This window comes from Sordaria macrospora, chromosome 6, assembly GCF_033870435.1.
Source record: "Sordaria macrospora chromosome 6, complete sequence".
Classification (NCBI taxonomy): Eukaryota; Fungi; Ascomycota; class Sordariomycetes; order Sordariales; family Sordariaceae; genus Sordaria; species Sordaria macrospora.
Window position 1 is genome coordinate 1969761 of NC_089376.1, and position 22143 is coordinate 1991903.

A 22143-nucleotide genomic window follows, 5' to 3' on the forward strand; every position below is an offset into this window, starting at 1 on the left:
GTAATGACCCTGTTCATATTCCATTACTTTCCATAATAGTAAAATTGCTAGACGTACAAAAATAAAAACGTTGCAACATCAATCAATCAATCAATCAATCAATCAATCAATCAATGTGTCAAAAAACCACTACGCTTTCTCCTTCTCTCCTTTGCTTTCATTCTCAAGAAATTTCTTTTTCACCACCACCAGTCATCCATCAATCACCACCTTCATCCCATTCAATCAAGCACCGCACCATCCAACAATGAACGGTCCAGCCCTCCTCCTCCTCCCCCTCCCCCTCCCCCTCCCCATCCACCCCTTGCAAGCAAAGTAAGCAAATTAATAAAAATTTCCATCATGCCTACCCTACCATACCATACAAGGAAGGAGACGGGGGTTAAAGATATTAGGTTAAGTAAAATAGTTAGGCCCCCTGCGCAGTGCCTGCTTGCTGGTACTGGTACTGGTAGTGGATGGTAGACAAGGCGCTGGCTGTGAACGAGAGAAGATGATGCGCTGAGTTCCCCCTCCGGACGGAGGAGGGAGTCTTGAATGTCGACCGACACGGACCGAGATTATTGCCGACCTTTGACTGGCGGGTTAATTGACGCTTGCTTTGCTTCGCTCGCTCGCACACACATAACCGACGACCTTTCATCCTTATGCTTCCAGCTTTCATTCAGTCACTCATTCTCGCTTTTCAGGTTGTCTTGCCCCCACGCCTGTTCTTGTCCGTTACTACTAGCGCTGGGTTGTTGTTGTTTGTTTTCTCCTCACGATGCTCCGTCGGCGCCATCATCTAGAGCAGAGAGTCAAGACGGGTGAATACACTCAAGCAAGCCGCCACGACTTCGAGCTGGAGCTCCTTGTCCTTTGCTTTGTTGACCTCCTGTATTTGTCACAAATAAAACATGGTTAGCAAATGCTACTTCCCACCCCTCTCTTCCAAAGAATCCTCAAGAAACCAAAAGGGGTCAGAAAAAAAAAAGGATCTCACCTCGTTGATAACCTGCGGCAAATTGGCCCCCACCCCTCCATTCCCACCAGGCAACGGCCTCGCCGCAAACGGCCACTGGCTATATTGCAGGAGCAACTCGTCCGCCATGCTGAAGGCATTTTCACGGGCCTCATGGCCGAGGGTGCTGAGCGCGTTTTCGAGCACGTTGGCCGCGTGCGCCGCGCACACCATGGCGATCGTCCGCACATACCGGAACTCGAGCTCCTCGGGCAGGTACTGGGTCGGGGTGATGACGACGGTGCGCTGGGTGAGCACGTTGCGCACGCGCCGTCGGATGTCCTCCTTGGCGGCGCCCTCGACCACGGGGTGCGTAGCCATGTCAAACAGCAGGAAGTTGCGCTTTTCCGTGCGCAGGATGCCCTTGTCGACTAGACCCTTGGCCAGACGTTCGCGGACTTGTTTGAGTTGGTAGCCGATTTTCATTAGGTTCCAGGTTTCGCCTGTGTAACATCATGTCATGTTAGCTGTTTGTTTGCCTTTGGTGGGTATGTGTGTAGCAGCATGTGGACGACAGGTGAGACGGGGTCAAGTAACGCAAAAGATAAACGTACCGCTCATCAAGTCAATCCAAGAGCTGACGCTCATCTTCTCGCTCGTCTTCATCATCTTGAGGGCCTCGTCCAGAAGTACCTCGCCCGTAAGAGTGTCGTCAATGACTTCGATAATTCGGTCCGCCAGGGGGAAGCGCCGCCTGGACGAGTCCTTTTGCATGCTGATGCGGCCGCGGAAGGCCAGCTCGAGAACGATGCATCCGCGCAGAGCGTAGGAAATGTTGTCATTCCAGAATGAAAGGTAGCCCTGATGGGTAGTAATGTCTGGTTAGCCGTGTTGTCTCTCGCTTCGTCATGCCCGAATTCCCAAATCGCGAAAACGTCAAGGAGCAATGGACATGGCGCATTACAAATGTCGACTCAAGCGCAAGTCAAAAGACAGACAGCCCTTTTAGAAAGGGATGGTGTAACAAGACCGAGAGAGATATAAAGACGTGTGGGTGGACAAACCTCGCGATCCTTGATACCAAGCAACAACACCTCCTCCATCAGCGTTAGCTTAGGCTGCTTGCTCCTCTCTGCGCTCTCGCTCAGGTCGCGGGGGTCGAAGGCGATCCTGTGTCCGTTCTCGCCCGTCTCGTAGCTCGTGTCGGGCCCAACCTCCCTCGCGTCGGGAGTGCTGCTGCCGCCGCCGCCGGCGGCGTCGCCGCTGCCTCCACCTCCTCCCGCGCCCCTGCGCCGGGTCAAGCCTGATGTTGATGCCATGGTATTGTGTCAGGTGGTCGGGATGTTTCTGATGATGATAGGGCGGCGCGAAGCGAATATGTCGTCGGCCGAGGGTGGGCGTGTATTCGTGCTTGGTATTATTTCCCCGTGTTGTCGCTGACAGGGGGAATTGAAATAATTTCGGTTTCGCGGTAACACGTGGGGATGTTGGGATTGGGGATTGGGATGGGTACGGATTCGGTAGGCCCTGGGTGTAGCCTGTTGTTTCAGAGGGAAAAAGGCGACTAGTAGAGAGAACTAGTAGTCGATCGGTCGGTCGTCCCGGACGTGGAGGTCCTTCGTTCGTGTGTCGTCGTCTCGCTGTCTTCTTGGGGGAGAAACCGCTCTTCGGCGCGGCTCTTGATGATGCGAAGTGTTTTGTCGTTCGCTAGTAAGTTGGTGTTCTCTTGGCTCTACCTCTAGGAGGACCACTCGGGAACGGGTTGATGCTTGATGGGTCCCTCTTTTGGTTGGCACGGGCAGCGCGCAGCGAGGAACTCTGTTTGTGCAGCGGTCAAAGAAAGTCCAAAGGTAAGGATCCCGGTCCGCACGGCGGAGTCTGATGGGGGCAAGAGCCAATCTCAGGGTCCAGTTCACCTGCGGCGCAAAGGGGCTCTATTAAACCTTAACTCGATGCAGTTGGCGATTACTTTAGTCGAACAATGTATTTACTGGATATTCTCAAAAAACACGTTGTAGGATAGCTGTTGCCTTGTCCAAAGCTAGCAAGGAAGTAATTAGCCTCTTCTAAGCTTGTGCGACGAGACACGAGGAATTCCGGTGGCGATGAGGTCGGTTGCTGTTAGTACATAGTCGGCTTCCAGATGCCGTGTTAGTGCTCTAGCTAGGACTGCAATAGGAACCAACCACCCGGCACTAACAGCACCTCAATTCACGGTTGCCTGAAAGCTTGGGGTACACTCGCATTTGTTAGTCCTCTGTGCCAAGTCAGAGATCACCTCGGCATCAGATGCTCCTGTTCCTTGATGGATCGTGGTTATGTCGAGCAGCAAGACGAACTGTGCAATGGAATCACCAATTGAAGTCACCGAACAACCGAGAGATAAAGATCTTTATGAGCTGATAATCACTTTTTGACTCCCTGAAGATGCTGCCTCGCTGAAGAAGAAGAAGGGGGACATTCCTGTCCCTGCCTCCTCCCTTTCGCCACCACTACTAAAAGCTAGCTAAGTATGAAAAGAACAAAAGACAAGGCTTGCCCAGCCTGGTGCCATGATGTTAACCGCTCGTTGTGATCTGGCCCAGTTGTGATATGTACGTGCGTGATGTGATCTCTTTTTCCTTTCCGACCGTGCAAAAATAAAAAGAATCATGAAGGATAACAAACGCCAAAAACACCACCAATTAGCCCCCTCCCAAGAAAAAATATGTGCGTAGCGACAATGGCAAGAAGAAATGGGAAAAAGGATAGGGGTATGCCAGCCTCCCAAGCAATCTGCCGCTATGCAGCAGCAGTGGTATCAACATCTCTCTCTCCAAAAAGACAAATCACCCCTTGCTGAACACCTTATCCGACGCTTATTTCTTCTTACCACCAAACCCGCCTTCGAACCCGGGTCTGCTCTTGCCCTTAGAAGCACCCTTGCCTCCGCTCTTGCCACCCTTGGGCGCGCCCTTGCCGCTCTTGACCTTGATGCCCATCTTGCGAGCCTTCCTCTCATCCTGCTTCTTCTGGATGTTATCCTCGCGCTTCTTCGACCTGTCATACTGGGCCTTGGCGACGCCCTCCTTGCGCTCTCTCCACTCGTTGGCGCTCTTCATCTTCGCCTTGTCCTTGCGCTTAACAGCCTTCTTGAGGAGGTGCTCGTCGTCATGAACCTTTTCGCCCTCGGCACGCTTGCGGGCAGCGAGCCACGTTTCCTTCTCCAGAATTTCCTTGCGCTTATCTTCAGGCAGGGTCTCGAGGCGCTTCTTCTGAGCCTCAAGCTTGGCAAGCTTGGACTTGGCGTCCAGAGGGCCCTTCTTCTTGGCTCCGTCGGACTTGACGAAGGCGGCGTCGCGAGAAAGCTGCACACCATCCGAGAAGCCGAGACGGCTGAAAGCAAAGTTGGTCTCAACGTCGTCCTTGGGGCTGAGCATGCTCAGAGGAGAGTTGCGCGAGCTGGCAATAGCCTCTGACCTCTTACGATCCTCCTCCTCCCTCTGCTTCTGCCTCTGCTCGCGCTTGTGGGCCTTGCGCTTGGCCTCCTTCTCGCGACGCATCTCGATAAGTTCTTGCCTGGTGCGGATCGGTTTACCCTCGTCGTCCTTCTCAACCTTACGAGCGGCACGGAGTTGCTCAATCTTGAGGGCGAGACGTTCGCGGAGAACGGTGGTGTCGGCGGGAAGCTTGAACTTGGGCTTATCGGCTGGGGGAACGGCGGAAGAGATCGAGGTGTTGGCGCTGGCGGGCTCGGCGGAACCGGTCTTATCGCGGCTGTCGAAAACAGAGGATTGCGCGGATTCCTGGGACTCGGGCTCGTCCTCCTTTGTTACAAGACCAGACACATCAATGGGAGCCATATCGTCGTTCTCGTCGTCCTCGTTAGCTTCGGTGGAAGGCTTGACTTCTTCGGCGGTGTCGTCTTTCTTCTCCGTCTTGCCCAGTTTCGCCTCGAGTTTGGCCTTCTTCTTCTCCTGCTTGGCCAGTTTGGCGAGTCGCTTGGCCTCCTTTTCCTGCGCCTTCTTGCTCAACGGCTTCTCGGCGGGGGTCTCGTCGGCAACCTCTTCAGCGGCGGGGGCAGTCTCGTCGTCCTCATCGGAGAGCTTCTGCTTTTTGGGCGCAGACTCTTCGGTCTCGGCATCCTCCTTGACAACCTTCTTCTTCAATCCTTCCAGGGGCTTCTCCTTCTCGACACAGGGGATTTCAAGGTCGATGTCGCTGTCTTCAGTGCTGCTCTCCTCCATCTCCTGGAGCTTGCGCTTGTTGCGGGCGCGCTCCTCCATGACCTCCTTGGCGTTGCGGTTGAGTTCGCTGTCGGGATCGAGCTTCCCCCTCTTAGCAGCCTTCGCCTGCTCCTTGGTTTGCTTCTTCTTCTTCCACTGATCCTGTGGGCGGGGTACTTTGGATCAGCGATATGGTCGAAGGGCATTGACAACCAACACTAACGGTTGGGTCTTTGAAGGATAGTGAGGTATTGGGGTATAACGTACACTGTTGTCTTCGCCGTAGTACATCTTGGCTGGGATCAGCGACAGTAGACCGTCAAAGGCCTGGGCGTGAGAACGCAGGCGCTCCTGTTCGTGGTCGCAAGACGGCATGGTCAGCGTTTCGGAACACTATCGCCATCCGAGCTTGGCCACAACTACCAATGCAGGCTTGAGGGACATTGGCATGGGTATCACCGTATCGGTTGTGTTCATTCCAGCTCCGGTCTGCTTACCTGCAAATCGGTATCCGCCATCTTTGCACACGCTTGTTTTCGCTTGTACGAGTCGACCTTATCGGTTGCGAGTCGCTAAATGTAGAGACTCAAGCAATTCAAGATCGTGATGCGGATTTGGAATTTCGCTGCGATGGGTGGTGATGACAGGCGGGCGGAATAATGGTCGAGGTATGTCGAGGTATCGAAACGAAACCCAGGTGGAAAAATTGAGATAGTGGAGGGCGGGTCGTCTGTGGTCGAGCGACTGCTTGTCGATGAATTTTTGTCGCCAGTGGATTGCGGTGGAATTTTAGTGGATTGTTCCCATCAGTGTGGAGCCCCCCAGTCCCCTGCCCCACACTTTCACCCTTGCGGTTCTGCAATTCTGCCAAAGGCGGTGAAATTGTGCATCTTGGCGATCTTATCGCGGCCATAATTCCCAGCACCCACTGCCCGACCATGGATGCTCTGCCTGTATAGTCAAAACCGTATACCTACACAAGGCATCAGCAGAATCTATCTTTGAATCTGACGATGGTATGTCTCATAACAAAAGTCTTTACTGTCGTGATAGCATCCGTTGATCATTGTTACCATAATTTGTTCGGTTCCTACCGAGCCTACTTAAGTGAGCTAACTACCCTCCTGACCAGGGCCATCAACAAAATGGCCCATCAATGATACTGTATAACAATCGGTAGAAGTTCTTCCTGATATACTTTAGCCTGCTCTTCTCATGATCCTTTTTTTGGTTTCATAAAACATCCTAGTCCATTATGTTTCCTTTGTTCCCTACAGCAAAAACCATAGTGCCGTCCGAACCGATCCATATTCCAGGCGGGTTTCTCCTTACCGGTACGCCGAGCGCTATGCACACATATCTGGCTTCTCTTATATACACCCGAAAGCCCGACTGGAACCTTACGAATACAAGAACTGCGACAAGTTGAGTCGCGGACGAGTGGCTGTTGTGCTCAACTCGGTTTCTCCATCACTCTCCGGGATGATCTGATCCTCGCTGCCCTGAAGCGGCATGTTCAGGGCCCTAACTTCAGCAAGGTCGACGAGAGGCAATGGGATGGCGGCGGGATCCACCGAGAGGGAGCCGAGAGACTCTCTTGGCTTGGATGCTTTACGTGCGCGAATGCTGCTAGGAGGCGTGGCGCGGGGCGTGACTTGTTTCAGAGCCCGGGCTCCCATGCGTTGCAAGGGAGTCAACATGGGACTGCTCGGGTTCAACGATGATCTACGCACCGCAGCGGGTCTCTCTTGGGTTGAGGAAGGGGTGGGTAGACCGTTGACAATGCGAGCACCGGCTTTACCTGGTTGATACGAGAACTGTCGGAGCCGCGGGCCCAGCGGGGTCTGGGTCTTCACAGTCTTCTTGATGACGTCTTCTTGCGGTGATGAGCCAGGGACTTCCACTTCGTCTTTCGTATCGCTGGTGGCATCAAGAGTGGCAACTGGCATCACAGGGAGAGTTGGCTCCTCCACCTCTTCGTGCTCCTTCTCCTGAGATACCGGCTCAGAGGATGGTGACTCTTCAACAAACTGAACCTTTCCGCTCCGACGACGAGCCTTTGACGAACTCCACACAGCATCCGGGACGCTCCGGAAAGCTTCCTCGACTGAATCATCCGACATGATAAAAGACTCAGACTTCCTAGCTGCCGTCTTCTTCGCCTTGCTTTGAGGGAAGAACTTACTTTTCTCGGGGGTAGCAGTGACGGCATCTTCCGAGAGTGCGTCTTCACACAGTCGCGCTTTCTTTGGCGGTCTTGTGGAGATCGCAGGGTCGGTGTCCGTGAAGATTTCGAATCCTGCTCCGGTTGTCTGTCGTCGGGATGTCACGCTGGCGGTGTCATCAAATGAAGCCAGAAGTTTTGAGATAGGTTCGCTCTTGCGCCGGCTGTTTTGAGCTACGTAGCGGCGAGAAGGAGTTGCCGATGTTCCCACCTCGTCCACATACGGCCTCGGCAAAGGAAACACGATAGGGCGAGGTTCGGTGGTGGCCTGTTGTTCACCATTGTCAGGCTCGACGTGGAAACAGTTGGGGTCCATCTCTCCGAGGGGAATCCGGCGGTCCTTGAAATACTGGTCGATAGGCTTTCCCATTTTCTTGCCTTCGCCGTAAGCAGAACTGAAGACTTGACTGATCCTTCTCTTGCTGGGGGAGGCTGCTGTGACAGTGATCCGGTCCTTGGTGATAGGGTTAACATCACCAGCAGCGATGGCGCGAGCTAGCTTGGCATCGATGGGTGCGCCGATGTACGGCATATCGTCGACGTTGATGGACTCGTCGGGTTCTGTCAAACACACCACCGCTTGCTTGACTGGACAAAACACGCGTTGGTAGATGAAAGTCAGTTCGGCCTGCTTGAACCGTTCGAGATAGTCGTCGGGGACTCGGATTTTGCCGTCAAACTGGAGTTTCTTGACGATACGTTCAGGTGTCTTGAGCTTTCGAATCATACGATATGCCGTCTTGAGACCCATGCTGGGAAGGCTGTCGAGATAGTCGCAGCCGCTGAAAATGGCCATATGGCGGAACTCGGCATCCGTCCATCCCGTCAACGAGATCTCTCGGACAGCACAAAACTGGCTGCGGTTGATCTCGATACATTGTCCGTACTGATCCATCTTGGTCAAGAGGCGCTTAGCTCCAAAAACCAACAAGTCGGAATCCTCCGAGACAACACCACTGATGATGCCCTGGCGTTCAAGGTAGATAAGCTGTGCATCTGCTTCGTACGGCGCGACGACATATGGAACATCGGCCTTCTTCAACTCGTCGATCAGATGGCGGGCCATTTCTGGTGTGATGTCGATGGCCTTTTGGAGTTCAATGTGGGCTTGTGATGGTTTGCCGGCCTTGAGGAGTTCTAGGCCCGTCCTCCTGCTTGCTTCTCGTCTGTTGTCGCGATCCAGCTCCGTCTTGGCCTTGCTGGGCAGATAGTCGCCATCAAAGACAACATATGGAGTCACGCCAAAGTGCTTGAACATCTTGACGCGGTGCATCGCATAGTCGACATATCTTTTTAGGTGTTGCAAATCAGTATTGGGTCCAGACAGTGTATGACAGCCTCGATTGGAACCTACTTGCGGGTTGGCTTGCCTTGAGCTAAGTCAATGGCGCAAGCGATGGCACCTCGATGAAGCCATCCGTAACCGTCAATGCCCAGAGTTTCACCCGCGTACTTCCTGAGTTCGGTAGGGCGGTGGATGGATTTCAGCAGGGGAAGAAGCCCATTGATACCCATCTTTGCTGCGGTGACGGAAACGCGTCACGGACTCGTCGACAAGAGCGGCAGGTTGCAGCAACCGACAAGTTGAACGAAGGCTCACGCGACTGACGAGGCCATAGAGCACTCCTCCCGGTCCAGTAGCGGCAATTGCGGTGAGTTATCGAGTGCCGGGTGGTTTGGTGATGATGGGGAAGGCCGAGTATCTAAGAATTGGCGTAGTTCCTGCAGTCGAGGACGCGTGTATAAATCCGTACTGTGGTAGTATGCTATGCGTTAATGCGAGTCGCAAACGATGTGCCAACCCACTGTTTTGTCGATGTTTTTGTTTTGTTTTGATGAGTGATAGACAAGAGTACTTGAGCGAACGATGGCGGTAGTCCCGATATTGCTGAATGGCTGTCAGTCCTGCAATCCTGACCAGACCACTGGAGTGCTGGAGGGGAGTTTGGAGGACGTAATTGCAACGACCTCGAATTTGAAGCGAGGGAGGAAAGGTGTGAGGTCAGTGGTTGCTGCGCACGGAAAAGGCAAGGTGAAGTTGCAAGTGTGAAGCAAATCTGGGCGGGGACAACCTGACAACTGACAAGGGCTGCTGCCGTCCCATCTCGACAGGCGATAGGGCCGGTGAAGGGCAAAAATTGGCAGGCAAATTTGGTGGGTGGAATGGCAGTCACTGCCGCAACGCAGTCCACCAGCTGGAGACTGACCTGAACCCAAAAAGGTTCAATTTACAAGTGCAAAAAATGGCAAAATGGAGCCGATCCACGCCTTCCCGCCCCGTAAAACGACGTAAAAATGCCTGGGGTGGGCAGGCTTTCCATTTCTAGAATGAGAAAGCGCGTACCGCGTCGTTACCCCCGCGACCAAATCGCCAGGCAATATGCCTGTCAATCGCTGATCCATCTCATCCATGCGGGGCGTTCAGGGGCATCCAAGTACTGGCTGTGTTTGTGTACAAAACAATACCTTGCTACCTACTTTGACTCTACGAACCATGATTTCATCCCATTGTGGTTTCCCACCAGTCTGGCTTCCTGTGAATGTCAATGGCTCGAGTTTAGCTAACTTTATGCTTCTATGAGTCTGCATTCCAGGATCAAAACTTACATCAAGATCCTTGACTTGCGGAAACCGCATGATTGAAGCAGGTTATGTGGTAGATATAGGTTACCTACGGTTAGGTACTTGGTGATGGGTCCGCTTGGTGATAGCAGCTCCCTTAGCTGCACCAACAGCTCGAACCCGAAGCTCTCTGCCAAGACATTCAATTCTCCAATTGAACCCCACCCAAGCTGCAACCACTTAAACGGTTGACAGCGTCTAATCGGTAGGTTCAGTGCCCCACCGTCCCCAGTGCTGGCCGCTTATCGAAAAATTCCATCCCAACCGCCAGAGGACAAGTCCCGTCCGTGCAGTTCACCTGCTGATATACGTACCTTCCTTCATCATTACCATCAAAATAACCATCACCACAATCTCTCAACAATCAACCACCTAAATTCTTCACCATGCCCAAGACTCTCGAAAAAGCACGCAAGGCCATCGCCAAGAAGAGGGGCGGTAACATTGAAGCCCTCCATGCCAAGAGTCGCGATTCTCGCCGTCTTCACAAGGCCCAGGTCCGCGATGATCGTCTTGAGAAGATGTCCGAGGCCAGGCGCAAAAGGGACCAGCCTTTGATCACCCGTATTGCCTTTTTCCAGGAGGCTTCTCGTGAAAATGAGAACAAGCCGCTTGAGCTCCCTGCCATCCAGAAGAAGATTGCCGAGTGAGTGATGGCTGTGATCGTGCCAGTGCCACCCTAGTAGGACCGTCTCTAACCATTTTCCCAGATTCTGCCATCAGCATGATGAGGAGTATCACGAGATGAAAAAGGCTCGTCGCTCGGGCAGGCCTCCCAGCACCAAGGAGGATCTTTTGAGGATGAAGATGGAGGCGCTTCACAAGGAGGAGCGTGATGGTTTCTGTCAGTCCTTTAAGTCTCTCCTACGAGGGATAGCTTGTTACTGACCATTGTACAGACCTTCCCGACCTTAGCAACGAAAAGACCACTGAGATGTTGGATCGGTGGGATGGCAACTGGGCCTTCCTCACCAACCTCACGTGGGTCAAGATCCAGGCCTCAGGAAGATCCGCGCCTGCCAGCTTCCCTCCTCAGACCAACTGAGAGCCCATCGCCCCTTCTTTTTCCGACACAACCAAGGAGATACCGAGAATGAGCGAGGCAGCTGGACCTCAACCAACATAATGATACCCTTTCCAGCCCCTTAGTCCCAGTCCCAGTCCTTGTCTCGGTGCCCGTTCAACGTCGACCGGCTACTGCTCCCGTTTCACGCTTTGCTCTTCATCTTGGTAGGAATGCCGTGCGTCATGTTGTGAATCAAGACAGCATTGCATCTCTTTCCAAACCGCCAACCTGCAGCCTCGAGTTCTTACCGTCCGCCAATGATGTCAAAAGACGGGCGAGACAGAGATTTATCCGTCCTCAACGAGCCTCGTCAATCAACCTGTCACAAGCCACTTTATCTCTTCTACCTACCCTATCCGCAGTCCGTACCTTGCTTGCTTACGGCACCGTGAGAGAAAGCGGCTGCTGTCGTGGCCCCTGGGTTCCCATTATCGCTGTGCATATAGATTGCAGTTTCACCTTGTCCAAGCATCAGGCACCAGGCACCGAGCGGCTCTCGGACCCGAACCGATCAAAGGAGGGCTGAAAGGGACAAAGACTCGATGTCTCGAGGACACCATTCCATACTGAATTTATTGAAGCGCAACTGATATAGTCTAGAGAAAGAAGTGTTTACACGAAGTAAGCGAGCATAGCGGAACTTCTCTTTAATAGGGTCAAACTCTTATTATTAATCCTTATAAATTGTTTGTTCTATGATTGGTCTAGGAATTCTCAATCCAATCCTATTATTAGTCGACTAAATCCTTAATCCGGTCCTATTATTAGCCGACCAAATCCTTAATCAGTTCTTATTATTAGTTAAATTATTATAGCTCGTAAAAGCTATTATACGCACCGGCGTATACGGGAGTCCCCAAGGATATCTCCCAAATATTAGCATTTAGCAATTATAAGAGTTCTTAAGAATAACCTCCAAATATAATAATCATAATAATTAACTATGGAAATTACAAAAGTTACAGAAATCCCTAAAAATATTCTCCAAATATAGTAATAATAATAATTAATTACGGAGGTCTCTGGAAATATCCTCCAGGTTTTTTAATACTCTAACTCTTTAAATAGGAGTTTAAGGGGGTGCGATCCTCTAGCAATTAGTTAATTACTTATAAATCCCAATCCCAAATTATTTATTGCAATCGTATACTCACCCTCTCTTTTATATGATTGCTATCAATTATACGCTATTAAACACTACTTTTTTCAATCCTATTTACTAACTAACAAACTAAATAATTAAATCATCCTACTTATAAACTAAATATTAATAATTTCATCTTTTATATACAATAATCAAATAATTATATAGCTTACAGAAGAGCTACTGGAGAATTCAGATTATTACAAAATTAGCCTGTGATAGGTGCAGCACGTGACCACGTGCCACGTACGTTGTGCGTGCCCAGCTATGCCTTCTATATAAGGCTTGGCTAGCACACCACTTTCTTCCTCCTCTCCTCGTACAACTACACATATCCATATTCATACTCAACGCCGAGTCTACCCGTGATACAGATTGATTTTGATTTTGGAAAGCGAGAGTACGGTCGGGGAACCACGCAGCGGAATCAAAGATCGGGCCACGGGAATGACGGTGAGGTCATACCGAGAGGAAGATAAACATCAAAGGCACAGCGTCGACACGGCGTCGTTGCAATAGAGAAGCGGAGGGTTTTCATCCGGCCACGGTACGGTTTTTCTCACTGGCTAAGAACGGAAGCAGTACCGCATACCTACTGGGTAGACTATGTATATAGTTTAGCGTGATAAGACAATATATATATATATATATAGCTTATTTATACAATAATTGATAATTTAATAGTACTTAATAAATAATAAATTATATTTCACAATTGACAGTTAATTACATTTAATCAACATCCTTTATATATACGTAACCAACCTTAAATTGTATCATTTTCAGCAAGTAACGTATTTTTAAACTATCTAATCCTAATTTAAATAAGATTTACTATTATTTCAATATTATTATCCGTATTACTTAATTTAATATTATGGTTCTCTATATTGATATACCTTTAAGTAAATTTTACATATACTATATATATGTTTCTATTCAATATAGCTTTTATTACCAAATCGTTCGGCCTTAAACTTCTCTTATTTATATAAGTTCCTCCTTTCAAACAAAATTCTTAAAATAAGAAAGAAGAAAATATTAAACTATATATATACATATTGTCTTATCACGCTAAACTATTTACATAGTCTACCCAGTGGGTATGCGGTACTGCTTCCGTTCTTAGTCAGTGGGAAAAACCGTACCCTGGCCGGATGAAAACCCTCCGCTTCTCTATTGCAACGACGCCGTGTCGACGCTGTGCCTTCGATGTTTATCTTCCTCTCGGTATGACCTCACCGTCATTCCCGAGGCCCGATCTTTGATTCCGCTGCGTGGTTCCCCGACCGTACTCCCGCTCTCCAGAATCAAAGATCAATCTGAATTCCCTAGTAGCTATTCTGCTTTCTTCGCTTGTTCGATCTTCACTGCCAGCTTGTACTCCTGCAGTCGTCCCAGTCGTAAAGCCCAACGAAGGATTCGTTCCGCCCCCGCCACTGTCTCGAGTTCGTCGTGGAGTTGCTCAATGTTTGTCGGCCACGTTGGGTCTCCTCATAACCATGTGTCTTCCGTTTCTCTACATTCCAAGACAATATATTCGAACGTCTCCTTCGCTAACCCGCACCGGCAGTACGGTGTTGTCACCTCCGGCACTCTTCTCTCGAAGAGGAACGCCCGTAAGCCTATTTTGCCCGTCCTGGTTTGCACCAGGAGTGAGCTCATAGCCTTCGAGAGGTAGTGCGGAGATGACTTCTCATCCATACTGGGCCGTGTGTGGTACTGCAGCGTGGTTCCATCGAACCGCGCACGCGCCTCTGCGGCACTCCGCTTCTTCCTTTATTGAATTATATCATTGTAAATATATAATTGGTACTTATCTTTAGCCAAATCTACTAGTATAAGAGATCCAACCTAATTCATTTTATAATACTTTCAATACTGTATTATGTAGGGTAGGAATAAAATAGAATTACTTTAGCTTTTTGTACTAATTCCAGCTCTAGCTTTTATAACCTACTTAATTCCCTTGCTTCTTATACTAATTCTTACTCCTACTTGTCATAGCGCTGGCGGACCACTACATCACTAGGTTATATTCCAAAAAGATACAAGGAACTGAAGCTGGCAATTCGGTCGCTCAAGTGGTCTTATATAGTTGTGATAGCAGTTGAGAGGCACAACTGCAAGGCTGCCATCATACTACTTTTACTCTTACTCTAACTCTTATAATTCTTCTAACTTTCTAACTTCTCGTATTAATTCCCCAGCCTTTTACACTAATTCTTATTCCTATTCCCACTCTTATAAATCCTCTTTACCCTATTATTCCAATTCCTATACCTCTTCTCCCCTCCTCTACTAATATTCCTATTCAATCTTTAATCTCCGTATTTATTATTCTATTTAGAAAAATAATTCAAAATACTGTTATTGATACCTGTATACGTATAGCTATACGTACGCTAAAACCTTTTTTACTTTTCAAAGCAAATGAAAATTTATTTACGAAAATTATTATATTCCCTAATACTACAATAAAAATATTTCATTTCTTCCGTTCTTTCTAAATTACGTAATCTACTACTATTGTTATTCGATATATTAGTATTAAGTAATCATTCAACCAAAGTATTAACTAGTCGAATAGGAGATAGGCTTAACTACAATACTGATATTAATAGTAACAATAATGTTTATATTACTAGCAATAACCCCTCTTAAATCGAATATAAAAGTTATAGCTTTGCATATTTAATAAACATCTGCTACTAAAGCCTCAACTTTGTACGCTTTTGCGTTTACTATTACGGCGCTGGCAAATTACTACATCACTAGGCTATGTTTTAAAAGAATACAAGTAACTGAAGCTGGCAATTCGGTCGCTCAAGTGGTCTTGTATAGTTGTGATAGCAGTCGAGAGGCACAACTACAAGACTGTTATTACATTTACTACGTAAATACCAATTTCAAACTATATTCTAACTTAAATCTTTGTAGTTTCTTAAAGTACGAGCGAATGATTTATATGGAATAAGTATTTTACTGTTAATGCTAGCGTAAATAGCGCCGGACCGGATTTATCAAATTTAATAATGATAAAATAACTACATATGTAAAGTTCTTTTAATATATATAATATAATAAAGATAAAAAGAATAATACGGACTTTTAACTATTATTATTATAAAATATGAAATTGTTATTTTATTTCTAATATCCTTTGTTATCTTCTTAACACCTAGCGTCTCGTCCTTTACAAAATTCTACTTTAAATATACTAATGCTACCTAAGCCTCCTTAACTGTAACTAGCTACTCATTTAACACTTATTGCGGTTAATGATACAAATGTAAATATAAATCCATAATAGCTGGAATTTGATATTTTTTGATTCGAATTAAAAAACTTAAAAATATTAGAAATATATATTCTATTCCAGTCTCCTATTTCAATTATACTACCCTTTATCAAAAACTGGATACAACTTATACCGACAATAGAAAATTATTCTTAATTACAACAAAAGTCACATCAATATGATAAATAATATTATATTTAATATTGAAAAAAAATATTTGAACTTGATACTAGAAGAAATAATTAAATACATATATTCAGTACAGTATATATGAGTATTATATTAATAAGTGAAAAGAATCAAAATTAAATAGCGTACCTTCATACTCCGCTAATAAATTCATAAATTTTAATAATATTAATTTAATTTACAAGCGCTTTTACTTATTGAAGGATAATTAATCGCTTAAATCTAGAAATTCATTAACATCTACCTTATTAAGTAAGCTTAATACTGGTATCATAAATATATTATTAATTTTCTTCGAAATATTAACTTGATTTACAATCGCTTACCTCTTCTACCAAAGAAACTTAACATTATTATTCTCTACTTAAAAAATACTAGTAATCAAAACCAAGTTCAATAATAACTTTGTCGGAGCCATAATATTACTAGGCAGAATATTCAAATATAATTAAACTATTTAAAGAAGGACTATCCTAATTACTATAATATTATTATTAATTATAGCTATCTTTCCTAGTTTCCTGAATAAAATAATATGTTTAATTAATCGAATTTATATATTGTCAAAAAGAATATTAAAATTAACAAAAAAAAACGAAATTAACAAAGTTAAAGATAAAAAAGGTACAGCTATATTGAATTTTATAGCTATTTAAATAAAATCAAACAAACTAATTAACTAATTGAATAATAAGAAGTAAAGATATAAATAATATGATAGGCTGGGGTGCATTAGGAGAATGTTCTGCTTGCAAGGCAGAACTCGGAATGCACACTATATAGCCAATGCCAACCTGTGACATCAGTAGATTCTTCCTGGCCCCCGGAAGACGATGTTTTACCAAACAGCTTGTCCAAGCCATCCAGACCGCCCGGACCGTCAACTCAGAGTGTTCACCAGTCAAGGAACGAGAACAGTTCATGGGAATTGTAGGGGAACCAATGTTTCAAACCAGCCGACGACTGTGCTCTAGGAAGGCTTGCTTAAAGGGCTGCATGTCTCCTACCGTGAGACCACGTGTGAGAGACACACCGGTAACAAAAAGGAAAAAGTTGGAAGTGTGGAAATTAAAATAGATGCATTGTCCCCTGGAACCCGTCATGAGTCCTGCATAACTATAGACCGAGATGAGAAAAAAGCCCATTCTACACTACACCATGTCCTACACTCTCTCAACGGCAACGCCTGATTCGACGATTGCTCACCTCCCTCATCCCAGCACCTTTCAACCATTGCCAAAGTGATCGACACCAACTCGAGTGTTCTAGTGCTTCTTTGTTCGGCGCCTTCGCTCGGGAGAAGCTGCCAGTTGATGCTGTGCAACCTATGTGCTCCTCGTGGACATGAAGCAACGCTAACCTAGACCCTACTTTTCCCTCACTCCTCAACAACAAGTGTGGCCGAGTGTAAACAGCCAGAGAGGGGGAAGGGCTCCCGTCGATATGCACCTGAAAAGCAGGTAGCCGTGGGCGGTTTGGGTAATTTCCCCCCCCCCTCCCCTTGGCTGGGTTGGTCGCCCCTGTCTTTACCGGTATTCCACATGTCCTCAAGTTGCCATGGACCGGGTTCGGGGGGCGGTCTCACCGGAGTTCGGAGAGCCCTGGCTAGGGTTCTCCCTGAGGAATCTTGGACTCGGAGCGGTTTGGTTGTTCTGCTGCTTCCCTATAGGGTGAGTATGGGGCGGAGGAGGAGATAGAACTTGACCTTGGAAGTAAACTTGAAAAGGTCAAGCTTGGAATTAGGACCCCTTATCTTTTCTCCTGTTAATCCATCTGTCCGAATATCACGTTTTTACATATTCGTAAAGTTCCCCTTGCGAACCGGTTCGTCCCTCCATCTATCTATCCATCAATCCTCTTGTCACTTCTAGCTAGCGGAACCGGTCGTCGTTGACATTTCCCCTCATCTTGTACCCCCATTTTCTTTCTATCTATATGGAAACGCACAACCTAGCACAAGCTCTCGTCCCTTCGTTACCTATCCCCACTGCACTGCACAACTTGATCCGCATAGCTATTGGTGTACCTTTTGGGTTCGGACTAGCTAGCTGCGCTTCCTTTTCCTTCCTCCTCCCATTTCCCCCCCTCCCCCCCGCGGCTAGCTACTTGCACATGGAGTTGGTCCAGGTAATTAGGTATGTGAAGGATCGAGCCAATCGATAGAATTGCCGTAGATGGATAGACTACACAGTATATGAGGAGAGAAGGAGAAGGAGGGGCAGAAGAGCTCTAAATGAAAGTACCAGGCCTACGCTTCTGCAACCCGCTGCTCACAAAACAGATGGCGGTTTTGCATACGTTAGAGAGAATATTGAGACCCTTTTCCAACCAAGAGTTTATTTACCTACCCTTGTAACCGCCATCCCATGATATGATATGCCGTACAATACCATGCATTTTCTTTTCTCACCTCACAGCTGTCTTGCCTTGCCAAGAAGAAAATGGTAGGCGGGTAGGGGTTTCTTCCTACACTACACTTTCCCCGGTTATCTCCTGTCCTGTGTGACTCGAACTTTACTTAGCGTGACTATGGTACATGAGAAATTTGGGCAACAGAACAAACACATATTCTGGAGCTTAGGAGTAAGTAATTTCTGGTCAGGGAAGCTCGAGGCTTGATGCATGAGACAGACATGTGTAGTGTTCTGGTACAAAAAAGCCGGGAGGTAGACTTGATAGGGTGACGATCGTTCGTTTCGTTTTTTTTTTAAAAAAAAATTCTCTTGTTGGATACTACAAAGGTCACAGAAAGCATGGCAAGCTCGATCTGTGACCGGTAAGAACTTAATTGGCAAGGAGGAGCAGTGAGTTGATGATTTCGGAGTGTTTTGCGTGCCAGTAAAACGTCCATATGGCCATGCCAGCGGCGGGAGTCTCTTGAAGCTGAGTGTCACACAAAAGGGTCTGGACTAAACATGATGAGCGTCTAACATTGGATAGGACAGACCCTACAGACCCTTTCCCGTGTCTACGCCATACAGCGTTACAGCCACCTTCGATACCCACATGCTGACATCCATCCCCCATTCCCAAAAGCTTTCGCCGTGCGATTGGAGTAACAACTCAACATGTCTACCAATCGTGAAACAAACACGATGTGTATGGCTTGCCGGAGCTTGCTGCACTGCTACCTTTTCTACTTCCCCCCAATGGCCACACCCACACCCAACTACACAACCACGACATGACGGACGGACGGCACGCGCGAAACAGAGACACACGGGAACGGAACCTTGGACTGGTTACTGACGTCGAGTCCATTGAGTCCTCCCTCCCAGTTGGAAGTAACCGACAACCGACAAGCAAACCCCAGGTTCGTTTCCCAAAATGATAAGTAGTACGTCAGTCCCCGTCTTTTCTTGGGTAGAAATTTTCATGGACAATCCTTGGACTCTGAGACAAAGCTAAATTGTTCTTTGTATCTTCCTTTCCATCTTCCATGCTTCGACGCCTTTTTGGTTGGGTTTGTGGATTATCTGCCTATCATCGCATTAAGCTTAAGCACGACTGTTGCACCGGAGAGAATTAGACGCTGGTTTTGTCTCAGCCAGTTGTGCTCTTCGATTATCGGTTATACCGAACTAAGGGACGGCTTGGGTCGGTATATATGCGGCGGCGGTTGCTGTTCGAAAACGTTGGTTACTGTTTTTTAGGAGACGTCAACGAATGTTTATAGAAAAGGGTTCGAGAACCAAGCGGGAAATATTCCACCTAGACGTCATCAAGCTAGACTACAACCACATTGTCAAACCTTGGACTCTCTACATACCAACGTAAGTACAAATCCTTTGCTAACCTTAACCACCTCACAACATGCATCTAACCACTTGGCTATTCTAGCATCCGCAATCCCACATATCTCTTTTTCAACCACCAATTTGGTTGACCACCAGAAACACAGCACAGCACAGCACAGCACAGCACAGCACAGCACCAAAAACCAAAACAAAAAAGACCAGAAATGTGCACCTACAAAACCCACATCCGCGTTTGCCGCCGCTGCAGCAGCGAGGACACAGTCCTCATCTCCGAACAACTGTGTTCCATAGCCAAGAACAGCGGCAGCGGCATCTTTGGCTCCTGCCTCTCTGGCGTTTCCAGTCAACGAGATCAGACGGGTTATAAGTGCTGGCAATGCCAGGACGAAACAACACCCCCGACATTTAGGTCTCGGAGCAGTAGTGGTAGTGGTAGCAGCATAGCCGGAGGAGGAAGGAGGAGGGGGAGCAGTGTTAGCGTACCCATTGGACTGCAGGGTGTGAACCATATGTATGGATATAACAGCAGCGATAACAACCACAACAACCACTTTGGAGTCGTAGGGGTCAATAGGGGACAGCGGCAACAACAGCAGAGGCGGGTCTCAGGGTCAGCACAGGGACAACAAGCAAGGGAATATGTGCCAGTACCGGTATCATCACCAGCACCAGCACCAGCACCAGCACCAGCACCAGCACCAGCACCAGCACCAGAGCAACAGGGACAACAGCAGGATTTGGAGAGGAGGTTGAGGAGGATGGGAAAGATGAAGGCTGATTTGAGGAGGTATGATGGGCGATTCATATAGATGGGTTTCTCTTGCGTGTAGTGTATTGCTGGCATTGGCCATGGCGTTCTTTTTGTTGAAGTCTTGAAGAACTCAAAGGAAGGCACTCGATCCCTGGACGGGAAGCAATCCAGATGCTGAGGGACGGGAGACGGGAGTGGGTCTGGACCCTGAAAATGCTGGAGGCCGAGAAGGTAGAACAGCTAGAGGTTCTGAGTGTGTTAAGGATATTATGGCTTTGATTAAACGGGTCATAAACGACCGACCATGAGGTCTGAATAGAAATCGTTACAATTCTTGATTAACAATTAATTATGCTCTGGAGGTGAAGTGAGAAGAGAAGAAGTCGCTTGTCGAATAGTGTACCAAGGAGAACCTACAGTAACCTTCAACAACTGAAGACCAAAGTTTGAGCGGGCCCCAAGCGTCATTGTGGGGGGAGCTGCTACCACGCTCGCCACGAGAAGCTTATCGGCTAACGCTAATCCTTATCGGTGGGGATTATTATCGATTGAACCAGGGGGTCCCATGGTCTGTGCTTTAGAATTTTCTGCGCCAGCGACAGAGCTTCTGAAGATTTCTGGGGAGTGGGGACCAGCTGCTCTCAGAGGTTCGTGGAGCTCTGAGCGGATCCAGTCGAGCGGCCCATCGTGGATTGTCATCGAATTTCTCCCATATCTCCCCCGTTATCTCTTCGTCTCTTCACTCTCATCACTCACCCAGCTTTAGCTTCCGTCCTCGACAACACACTCACTCCTCTTCCCAACGCGCAACAACAACACGATCAGATATATAGAAAAGGTCAACAACCCCCAGCACATCCGTCAAAATGATGTCTCTTCGTGCTGTCGCGCGCACCGCCGCTCCCCGCGCCCTCCGCGTCGTCTCTGCTTCTCCCATCACTCTCGGCCGCGCCACCCTCCGCGCTACCAGCAACGTCCTGAGGACTCAGCTCCCCCAGAAGGCTTTCTCTACCACTGTCTTCCGCGCTTCCACCACCGAGATTGACGCTGAGCTCTCCGACAAGCTCTCTACCGAGATTGGCTATGAGCAGGACATTGCCTCCAACGAGCCCGTTCCCGCCACCGTCAAGGACTTCCTTGAGAACGGCCCCTTTGAGGTCGTCGACACCCCCGGCAAGGAGGATGTTGTCCTGAAGCGCACCTTTGGCAACGAGCAGTAAGTTGAATCCCTTCCTACCATGAGTCCCATCAAGAACCAAGCGCTGACCCGTATACCCCAGGATCACCATCTCCTTCTCCGTCGCCGACCTCCAGAACTACGAGCCTGGCATGTTCGACGAGGACCCCGCTCTCGGTGACGAGGAGGGTGCTCAGAACGAGGAGGACATGGGTGAAGACGGCGGCGCTCCCGTTCGCCTCAACATTGTCATCGAGAAGCCCAACAAGGGTGCCCTCAACATCGACGCCGTTGCCCAGGACGGCTCCATCGTTGTCGACAACATGTTCTACTACCACGACGCCAAGCTCGCTCACGGTGCTACCGCCGAGACCCAGCACGCTTCCCAGGCCGTCTACCCCGGCCCTCCCTTCGGTACCCTTGATGAGGATCTCCAGGTCCTTATGGAGCGTTACCTCGAGGACCGTGGCATCAACCAGACCCTTGCCCTCTTCGTTCCCGACTACCTTGACATGAAGGAGCAGAAGGAGTACCTCAGGTGGCTCAACAACCTCAAGGGCTTCGTCGATGCCCAATAAATGGGGAGAGGTGAGATGCTGTGACGAGGACGGAAAAGTCAAAAAAGGGGAGGAAAAGGAGAGAGGATTTGAAGCTGCGGGACGGCTTTTTGGACCCGCAGCTGATGTATGACATGTACCTGTAATTATATCCCACGTTTTATGTCACGACTCAATACCAATTTGTATAATGCGAGAAACCTGAGGGG

At 48.2% G+C, this 22143-nt stretch overlaps 6 protein-coding genes across 6 annotated transcripts; 3 read left to right on the forward strand and 3 right to left on the reverse strand.

The window, feature by feature from the left end:
• Positions 1-294: 294 nt before the first annotated feature.
• Positions 295-2259, reverse strand: SMAC4_06423 (uncharacterized protein; the record flags this gene model as incomplete). Its single annotated transcript, XM_003344720.2, has 4 exons — positions 295-874; positions 983-1443; positions 1555-1801; positions 2005-2259. The coding sequence occupies 4 exons, from the start codon at positions 2257-2259 to the stop codon at positions 785-787; spliced, it is 1053 nt and encodes a 350-aa protein (XP_003344768.1). The 3' UTR covers positions 295-784.
• Positions 2260-3300: 1041 nt separating this feature from the next.
• On the reverse strand, positions 3301-5876 carry SMAC4_06424 (uncharacterized protein). Its single transcript, XM_003344721.2, has 3 exons — positions 5643-5876; positions 5413-5496; positions 3301-5307 (listed from the first exon to the last, which is right to left on the reverse strand). Exons 1-3 carry the CDS (start codon positions 5661-5663, stop codon positions 3799-3801), a joined length of 1614 nt encoding a protein of 537 aa, XP_003344769.1. The 5' UTR covers positions 5664-5876; the 3' UTR covers positions 3301-3798.
• Positions 5877-6241: 365 nt separating this feature from the next.
• On the reverse strand, positions 6242-9722 carry SMAC4_06425 (uncharacterized protein). Its single transcript, XM_024655832.2, has 3 exons — positions 8724-9722; positions 6920-8658; positions 6242-6892 (listed from the first exon to the last, which is right to left on the reverse strand). The coding sequence occupies exons 1-3, from the start codon at positions 8882-8884 to the stop codon at positions 6546-6548; spliced, it is 2247 nt and encodes a 748-aa protein (XP_024511657.1). The 5' UTR covers positions 8885-9722; the 3' UTR covers positions 6242-6545.
• Positions 9723-10150: 428 nt separating this feature from the next.
• On the forward strand, positions 10151-11847 carry SMAC4_06426 (uncharacterized protein). The gene is made up of 3 exons (XM_003344723.2): positions 10151-10637; positions 10702-10835; positions 10891-11847. Exons 1-3 carry the CDS (start codon positions 10378-10380, stop codon positions 11034-11036), a joined length of 540 nt encoding a protein of 179 aa, XP_003344771.1. The 5' UTR covers positions 10151-10377; the 3' UTR covers positions 11037-11847.
• Positions 11848-19652: 7805 nt separating this feature from the next.
• Positions 19653-20258, forward strand: SMAC4_06427 (uncharacterized protein; the record flags this gene model as incomplete). The annotated part of the gene is made up of 1 exon (XM_003344724.1): positions 19653-20258. One exon carries the CDS (start codon positions 19653-19655, stop codon positions 20256-20258), a length of 606 nt encoding a protein of 201 aa, XP_003344772.1.
• A 609-nt stretch (positions 20259-20867) lies between these two features.
• SMAC4_06428 (uncharacterized protein) lies at positions 20868-22128 on the forward strand. The gene is made up of 2 exons (XM_003344725.2): positions 20868-21416; positions 21481-22128. The coding sequence occupies exons 1-2, from the start codon at positions 21067-21069 to the stop codon at positions 21953-21955; spliced, it is 825 nt and encodes a 274-aa protein (XP_003344773.1). The 5' UTR covers positions 20868-21066; the 3' UTR covers positions 21956-22128.
• Positions 22129-22143: the final 15 nt, after the last annotated feature.